This window comes from Pteropus vampyrus, unplaced genomic scaffold (genome assembly GCF_000151845.1).
Source record: "Pteropus vampyrus isolate Shadow unplaced genomic scaffold, Pvam_2.0 Scaffold163, whole genome shotgun sequence".
NCBI lineage: Eukaryota > Metazoa > Chordata > Mammalia > Chiroptera > Pteropodidae > Pteropus > Pteropus vampyrus.
The window spans coordinates 2,379,949-2,389,501 of record NW_011888944.1 but is presented as its reverse complement, the minus strand read 5'-3'; the positions used below and the strand labels follow the sequence as shown (position 1 = coordinate 2,389,501).

The 9,553-nt window shown below is 44.6% G+C and overlaps 1 protein-coding gene across 1 annotated transcript in view; it reads left to right on the top strand.

Moving 5' to 3' along the window:
- BOD1L1 (biorientation of chromosomes in cell division 1 like 1) overlaps positions 1-9,553 on the top strand; it is a 53,351-nt gene that overhangs the window by 38,304 nt on the left and 5,494 nt on the right. The window contains 8 exon segments of the mRNA XM_011370191.2: positions 2,194-2,278; positions 2,610-2,683; positions 3,801-3,876; positions 3,961-3,995; positions 5,035-5,080; positions 6,617-6,666; positions 6,764-6,848; positions 7,256-7,409. Coding sequence (XP_011368493.1) covers positions 2,194-2,278; positions 2,610-2,683; positions 3,801-3,876; positions 3,961-3,995; positions 5,035-5,080; positions 6,617-6,666; positions 6,764-6,848; positions 7,256-7,409 — 605 coding nt within the window.

Below are 9,553 nucleotides of genomic sequence, written 5' to 3'. Positions count from 1 at the left end.
GAGGAACGTGTAATTATAATTATTGAGTTCATGCTACGTCTAGGTATTATCCATGGTAGTTTATACCCATTCACAATAACTATGTGAGTTAGGTATTATTGCCATTTTATAAGTAAAGAAAGTAAGGTTTTGAGAGGTTGTGACTTCATCTCCACCACATAAATCTGATTCCCAACCAAGCTCGTAGTCTCCATCACTAAACTGTACCTCTCAGGTCACTCGTGCAGGAAGTTAGAGTGTCTCTGGGGACTCTGCGTGCCCTAAGCCCTTTCCGTAGAACCTGCTGTCTCACTGGTGTCATTTGGAGCATTTGCAAATTTCTTATATTATTATTGGGGCGGTGGGGGGGTGGGCCTCTCCCAGGGCCGAGGCCACTGTTCATATTAAATCACATGATATAAATTTAGAATAACTTTGGCTTCACTGTATCACAAGCCTAAGAAAATAGTCTCCAACTGTCTTAAAATAGAACTACGCATTTCATTTTTCATTTAGCTTGTATTCCTTTACGATTCTGTTCAAACCGATTTACAGATGATAATCCAGATGTCCTGGATTCCAAAACAGAAACGGCGCAGAGGCCATGTTCTGAAACTGAGCCACAAGATACAAAGGTATTCTATCCACGTGTTCATTTTAAATTTGGGGGATAATCTAATTATATCACTGTGAATACTTATATTTTTTTCAGTGTTCTTTTTACTTTATGTATCTTTATAATAATCACTGTATTATAAAAGGTATATATTTTTGAGGCTTTCAAAAAATGTTACACTTTATAATTGTATACTGTAAGATTGTATTTTCTCACAGTTTAGATATAATCATTGTTTAGCTTTTTGTTCAGCATGCTTTCTTTAGTTTTCTGCATGCTTTCTTCCAAAGAGTAATATGCTTTATTACAGATATACCAAAACAGTGAAATACAGTGACATATATTCTAAAATGTTATTATTCTGCCTTCCCTCTACCTTACTTCCTACTCTTAAAATATATGTAGTTCTAAGATGGGCCTTACTCATTACCTTTTTCTCCTGTGATTTATTTCCACCTTGTGACTCAGGGAAGTGGCTTACAGACTTTTATTTCTGCCTCTGCCATCTCTTGTTCTAGGCCCAGCTTTCTCCATTTGCTGATAGATACCTCTTCTTGGGTGTTCTGCCATTTGTGAGACTCAGTAGTTACTGCCTGTTCTCAGCTAACTCCATCTCCTCATTCTCTCTTTCCCTAATTTATATTTTTCCACCTTGTTCCAAAAGTATTTAAGTCAGCTTATAAAAATATATGCAGCTGACTTCCGGCTCACTGAAACCAGTTCAGAGTCTCTTTTTCCCCTAATAAGTGATGAACTAAATAACAAGTAGTAGAAGAATTTTAATAATCAAAGAGGGAAAGTCACATATGGTCATGAATTTCAGTTGGTTGTAGCCAAGAGAAGAAACAGACTTTTAAGGCCATCACTCCCCTGCCCAATCCAGAATAAGAATCCTGAGACAATACTCGTCAATTTGGAGAGAAGCAGATTAAAAGGCATCTTTGTATTTTCTCTTCAATTTTTTATGTGGAATTTAAATAAACTGTAACTTAATCATTTTCAGTAAAGAAATCACATAGATATTTTAATATTATACAATAGTACTCTGATTTTAAGTTTAATTTGTATATATTTGTTTACATGTTATATTAGTATTATAGTATAAACATTTCAGTATTTCATGCTCAAAACTTTTTTGCAACCAAAGTGAATGATTTAACCGTTGAGAGATCGTTGCTGTAAATCAGCCCAGCTGGAGACCCAGAAATTCTCTTTAGCACTTATCTCTTCCCCGAAGTCCTCCACCACCCAACAGAGGAGAGGATTTGTTGCAAGTTCCTATCTCCTTTTGGGGTTTCTATCAAAAAGGCAAAGGGCAGCGTGAGGAGAACAATGATTTCCATTTTGCAGGCGAAAGAAAAAGAGTGGCCTTGTTGCTTTATAGTTGAACCTTATCTTGTGTTTTTCTGCCCTCAGAATTTATCTTTTTTATAGTTTCACTAGCAACAACAATAGTTACTTTTTTAAAACAGTTTCCAACAAACTATTCTAAAAGACCCCTAGGAAATTGTTTTTTTCAAATAAAAAAGACAACTTTGGGAGGATAAATGAAGGCCATTTGAAAAAGAAGCTTCTTGTCTCGTTTGACTTCCCTGTAGGAAGAGAACTCTGGAGATTCGGAGGAGCTGTCTAAAACAAGTCCTAACACAAACAGCACTGCCTCCAGGGCCATGGAAGAGAAAGGTGAGTAAGGCGTCTCTGCGATAAATCGTCTGGAGAAGAAACCGATCCTTCAAGCAGCCAGCCTCTCGCCAGGCTTCCCCAGCCGAAACTGCATTTCTTCCTCTGCCTTCCCTCTGTGATGCAGGCACACACGTGCTTACTGTCCATAGGGCCTGCGTGTCGTTTCTGACCAAAGTGCTGCTTAGTTAAGCAGCCTCCGGCTTACGAAGCTGGGTGGCGTAGGCCTGAGAGTGGAGTGCGTGTGCCCATGTGCGTAGGTCACCGTGGTAGTGTCGCAGCGGTGAGACCGACTCTGGCCCCCAGCAGTGACTGAGCTCTGCCCTCTCTACAGATGAGTACAGCAGCAGTGGCACCGCTGGCCACAAGGCGGAGCAGAATGACGACGACGGCGTAAAATCTCAGGAGGTAAGGAAGGTGTGTCGTATCTACTAGTTCAGATTTCTTTCAGGCCCGAAAACAAATCAAGTGCATGAAATGCTGTTCCCTCAAGTTTGTCTTGAGTACTTTTGAAGGAGTTGAAGGAGCTTTTTTTTTTTAAGTGCACTGGGACACCATTTCATGCAGTGCATTTTATCAGTGTCATTTTGATTAATTTCGTTCTCTTCATCCTCATCTCGTCCACACATTTGTATGAGACCTGTTTCTGTCACAGCCACACAGGATCAGCCCAGAGCTGTACCCCTGCGGCCACATCAGGTTCCTGACCTGGCAGCTTAGCACAGCCAAGCCAGGTCCCAGTTCGGGTCAGAAAATGGGCTACTGTGTCCTGGAGTCTATAGACAGGACAAAGTGGGAGGAGCAGGGTGTGCAGAAGGCCTGCAGGGAGTGCCACAGGGGACCCAGTTTCATGAGGCAAGGGCAGAGACTCCTGGGAGGCTACAGGAGCAGGGGGACCTCCAGCCTGCCTGCCCTCAGCCCGTCTGGATTTGCACATTGCCCAGCGGGGCACAAAATCACAGTGGTCTGGGGCCAGGCCCATACGTCAAGGAAAACAACCTGTACTCCAGCCAGGTCTTCTAGAGAACCATTGCCAAGTTTGCCAGTCCAGACACAACTTTTTTAATAGTTCTGTTTTCTCGTACTCCTGTATGAGAAATTCAGAGGCCTCCAGTAGCTTTATAAGGGATAACATTTGGTCACAGACGACTTGGACTAAACTCAAATTAAATGACGTACGTATTTATCAGAGGTAAAGGCGAACACGAGGCACTTACTGGCATTACCTTGTCATCCCAGCGTCCTCGTGACTCTGTCCCTACTGTGGTTACCGGCGTTTGAGGGGAGGGGGCTGCGCTGAGAGAAATGAAGCACTGCACTCAGAGGCGTATGTGTGTCCCTGAGTGACAAAGCTGGGGTCTGAGCTCAAAGCCATATATATTCTCTAAGTGACAAAGCTGGGGTCTGAGCACTCTCAGGAAGAAACTCCAATCTCATTTTGAGAAAACGTGATAGTATTTGTGTAATAGAGGATGAAATCATTTTTATTGCTGTCTTTTTTTTTTTTTTTTCTGTTTCTCCTCAGGAAGATCACCCGGTAATTATTAAAAGAAAAAGAGGAAGACCTCGTAAACACCCCGTGGAAACAGCGCTAAAAACAAGTAGGTGTATGGTGTGTTTTCATTTCACACACAAGAATTTTTCCAACTGATTTTCTAAGTGAGATTTATTTTTGCGTTTTTTAGAAGAAGACTGCAAAGCAGATACTGGCATTGTCACTGTAAGTAATTGCAAAAGACGAGAACTCTTCAAATGTTTGCTCTTGACCTGGAAAGAGTACACGGCAGTATCTAGTATTTTGAACTTTATTTTTTTTTTAAGTATTTAAAAAGATTTAAAAGAGTTAAATAAACCATTGACTAACTTTTCTAATAATATCTTGATTACTAATATCTTCATGGAAGCATAATTATATTAGTTGTTCTTTAGTCTGATTCCTTCCTTCCTTATGAGTTTGGTTATATAAAAGGGACTTACCTTCTTATCATCACCCTTAATTAAAATTAACAGATATTTGCTGTATTATATGATATTTAGATAGTGGCATCTGATGTGTCTCACCCTCTTACTGCTTTCTATGGCATTCCTTTTGTAATAAATTGTACATTGATTTCAATGATGAAAATCCTCAGTGATACTTTATCTTTTTAAACATTCCTTATCTTTGACCCTGAAGTTTTATACCCAGCAAAATCATTGTATCAGGGTTTTGTTACATGAGTTTCAGTGACAGCATTATTAGAAGGACAGACTCATGTCCACTGACCTGACAAAAGCAAACAGGATTAAAGCCTCAGCTCTGCCACTTAATCCCAGGTCTGTGACATTGGGCCATTCACGTGACCCTCTTGAGACTTAGTTTCCTTCCATATAAAGTGGTATCACAATACCTTATCTCATAGAGTTATTATTATTATTATAAGACAACAAGACCAAAGTGGCACATGTGAATGCATCTGCCAGCATGTGAGCCCGTTTGCCGGGGTTGCGGAATACTAACAGTGGGCTGTGCCGCGTCTCCTCCAGGGCCCGCCCCCAGCGTAGCAGCAGAGTGACTGAGCGGATGCCAGGACAGCACTAAAAAAGCATAGGCGTCCACGTCCATTTGGTACACTTCAGCAGCTGCAAAGCATAGGCTCCAAATAGTCCGCCTCCATGCCAGCATAATAAACAAAGGCCCCAGTCCTCCTGTGCATCACCGATTTTCTGTGAGATGATGACAGACTGCTGACTTCAGTTTTTTGTTTGTTTAAATTTAGGTAGAACAGTCTCCACCTGGCGGCAGACTGAGAGTAATGCAGACAGGTCTGTATGCACAGCTTTGCCCTGTGTGGTGTCAGGAAGCAGCGGGGAGGCTGTTGGCCTCGGTGGTGAAAAGGGCTGTCTGGAAGCCTGTCAGCTCTCCCTGCCATCTGGGATCTGCGCCGTTCTCAGTTGTCGAAGTCAGGGAAGCCTTTGGAGGGGAGGGTGACGGCAAGAAAAAGCAAAATAGGGAGGGAACTTCGCCACGTGTGAACCATAATTTATTGGTTATGCGTGAAGGAGAAATAGATCGGCCTGGGAGCTGGGCATTCTCGTCAGGAAGGCGGGAATTCAGCTCAAGAGTCTGTTGTTCGCAGAAGAATTTTGAGAGCAGCTTACCAAGCCAGGATGCAAAAGATAAAATCGTTTCAAGGATTTTTGTCCTCATTCCAAAATGTTGATAATGATTAGCTCTGGATGGTAGGACGATGGAAACATTCCATGTCATCTGTTACTGTTGCCTGCATTTTCCAGAATTTTTACAATGTATAGATATTTATTTCATGGTTTAACTTTTTTTACATAAAATCAAGAAGAGTCATTGGTGGGTTTTAAAGGGTTGACATAGGCAAAAAGATGAATGTGACAGCTATTTTGAATCAAATAAGTAACATGGTCAGATTAGGGTAGGATGTATTCTGATCACCAGGGTCGAGCAAATGTAAAATTTAATAATTTCTCCGCATTTAACTATGTGTGATCTCATGATCATATTTCAGTTTTTCTTATCTCTTAGAAGATTAAGGCTTGTTCGATTTTTTTAAAGGGAGACATTCTGCTTATGTTTGGCTTTTAACCAGATTTTATTCACAATGTTATAATATTTTAATTCCATACAAAAAGAATGTTCATAACGTGAATGCTCTTTAAAGACTCTAAGCTGTGTAGTTATGTTGTTATTTAGCTGTGGTCTCCTGAATCTGGTGATGATGATGTGTCTTAAACTAACAGTTTAAGACAGAGTTCTCCTGTCTACCTTTTTTCTTGGTTCATCCCTTCATTCCACGTCAGTGTATTGAACTTCTCGGAAAGGGAACTTCTCAAGTCTCCTCGCTAATAAGAAGTACCTTTTCCTAACTATAAAATAGGATCGTAATGTTTATAGAGCTACAGTGAGAATTCAGTGAAGGCTGCAGTCCTGACCTACAGATCCTGGTACATCTTGGGGTTTCTCTCAATGTCCCCTTCCTCCTCTTCTTCTGGGCTCAGAGCATCTGAGCTGAAAGGGACCATAAAGATGGTCTAACCCAACTCCTTACACATGAGAAAACAGAAGCTCAGGGAATTTAAGGAATTTGCCCAGATCACAGCTTATTAGTAACAAATCTTCACTGTCTTGGTGTCTCGACTTGCATTCCATTCCATTTGCTCTGTGCCAGGTATTCCGACTCAGACTTTGCTTGGCCTATAGAAAACAGTGATGAATTTTATAAGAATGCGCTAATTAACACTGCTGCGTTCATAGACAACGGGCCAGACTATTGACGTTTAATTTTATCCTAATAAAGTATTAATGCCGAGGTTTTTCTTCTCTTAAAGACGAATCCAATAAAGACACAGGCATTCCTCAAGAAAGAAGTGTAAGCAATGTAAGTGTTAATTTTCTCATCAGTATATGTCCTTTAGAAATCAACTCAGTAACTGCTCAGCGGATAGCCCTTTCGACTTCAATTTTATTGCTTTTAGGATGATGGTGAAGAAAAAACAGTAGCAAGTCTGCGTCGGAGAGGAAGAAAGCCCAAACGTTCACTCACGTTGTCCGATGATGCCGGTATGTTCATAGCAGGTGCTTAATGACAGAGCCTCATCATTTCACAGTCATCTTTTGAAGCGTTTTTCTTTGGATGAGGGAAAACTCAGTGGGGTACAGCTAGTATTAATATTACATAAATACGTGCGAAATGGCTCTAATCCCGTGTCAGAAATGCTACATCCCAGATGCTTCTCTGAGGACATGTGAATTTCTCACGAATGCTGGCTGTGAACTGCCTGAGTAAACTCTCCCGAATGTGTTTGAGATTAAGTTAAACAGTTGTGAATCTCCAGTGCAGAAACAAGAAGGATATGGAAAACCAGTTCTTCTGCCTCCAGGCCCCCGAGAGTCCTGCGTTCTAAACGCCATGACTCTGGCCTCCGGGATCGTGCATCCGGCTGTTACCCTTCTTTCTGTTTGAGCAGAATCCTCAGAACCGGAAAGAAAACGCCAGAAGTCAGTGTCTGAAGCAACTGAGGACAAGAAAGACCAGGAGTCTGAGGAGGAGGAGGAAGAGGAGGAAGACGACGAGCCCGCGGGAGCCACCACGCGATCGGCCACCAGATCGGAGGCTCAGAGGTAACGGGGCAGCAGGAGCTTCCGGAGACTTCGCCGGCGTCTCCGTCCGCAGGCAGCTTCGGGTGTCACGGGACTGTCCGCTCACCCACTCGTGTCACAGTATGAGCAGTTCCCTTCATTTGCCTTCAGCAGAGAGCACGTGCGCTCAGCCCGCTGACATTCCGGTTGTTGGGGAGCCTGTTTTCTGTCTTAAACCATGAGCGAGGATCACTTCAGAATCGTTCCCAGGTTTTAGATACCTGTTTGGTGGGACCCATTCAGTTCCTTGACAAATACTGGCTGAGCGTGAGTGGATGTCTCTGATACTGTGCTGAGCACCGCGGGTGAAAACACAGGTACATACGCACCGCCCTCCGTGCTGCGAGCTTCGCTCCCGTGGCGGGGGAGGGGGGGCGGGCCTCGCCGTCACTTTTGGGCGGTGCATTTAACCAATGCCACGCGAGAGGTCGCTCACATGAAATTGCCTGTGCGCGACCTCTGTAACTTACACAATGGGTAATTTCATGTTTCCCAAACCCTAGCATAGCCAGAAGCCTCTGGAAAAAAGAGGACCGTGGTCGGATGAGCTTGGGGAACGCCGTGGACTCTCCGCCTCAGCCACAGCTTACGTTACAGTCTGTAGGGCTCGGCATAGCCCTTTGACCCGGCCGGAGCACTCCCGCCCCGCGCGCCGTCACACCTGCCCGCCTCCGTCCCCGCTCCTTCCCCCACCACACGCGGAGAGACATCGCATCGCTTTACAGTCTAACAGCTTTTTCTAAAGCAAGAGTATTTCCCATTTTTAATGTGATTCACAAACTGTTAGTCTTGGTCTCATCTTCTATAATTTCCTACCCGAGATTAATCAAAAAGTTCAGGAACAGGCATTTCACTTATTAACACCTGTCACTGTGGCATAATGCTAATAGTGCCTTCTGTTTCGTGAAGACTTAAAATCAACCTATTTCTGATTCTTCCACACTTGCATGTTGTTAGCCATTTGTGCCATAGTTTAATTTTTCAGAATCAGATTTTAGAGCCGAAAAGCTTTAGGAGCTGACGTGGCTAAAAGGGAAGGTAGCGGTCTCGTATTTGTCCTCGTAGGTGGGGCAGCTCAGATGAGTAGAAGTCGCAGAATCAAGATTTCTGCTGACAGGAGAGGGTACAGAACACCCCACCAGCTCTGCCTTAAATAGTCATGGAAAGGTCACCCACTGCAGGAGGGCCCACCTCAGAAAGTGGCATGGTCTTCTGGGCATCGCCAAGTGAGTGTCGAGAAGTAGCTACCGGGTTTGCTTGTAAAATTTATTCTTCAGTGCTCTTCCTTCATGTCCTTGAAAACTTCATCTACAAACGGATTCTCTTTAGTTCGGATTCCTTGGCATTGGTCGATGGGTTCCAGGGCCCCGGCGTCTTCGTAATCTCGGATTCTCGGTCGATGGGGCCTCGGCGGGCTCGTCCTGCCAGCCCATCAGTGCCCCAGTCACCAAGCCAGCAGCTCCTCGGGAAAGGCCTTCGTGCTTCTGCACAGACCTCAGTGGCAGGCAGAGCCACCGCCTCCGGGCACCGTCTCCCCGTGTCCAGTAGCAGCTGGCCCCCCTGCGGCTCCCGCTCAGGGCCTTCCGGCCAGCTTGCCCTGCACCATTCCAGAGCGGCTGCCAGGGCTTCTCTTCATCCCCGTTCTCGGTTTCTCTACCTCACCCTGCACCGAGTGTGGCTGATGGACGCGGAGGGGACTGTCCCATCTCATGATGTAGAGCCTGTGCTTCACCGTGCAGCCGAGTCGCATGCCCCCGCAGCCTGAACTGCAGCCCGCTCAGCGAGCCCCTGTCTTAGCGCTTTGCCGTGAGTCTGAGCGTCCCTCACCCGGTACTGGTTTGTGCCGTGGACCCTGTGGGCCCGGCTGGGGCCCTCACATTCAGCCCGACGAGTCGTGCTTTCATAGATCTCAGCCGCTTTTTCTGCTGAGCACTTTTGGGATCTTTATCTTGTTGGCCAAGATACGTTCTGTGTATCACAGATTCACGTTTCTCTAAATCACTCTAAAGTGTCTTACACAGAAAAAGTGACGGTCCAGAAAACCAGCCGTTTCCCTGCTTTAGTCCCCATTCTCTGACTCAGCCACAGAGCCCCGGGGCCCGAGTGGTCAGTGCCACCGCTGCCCA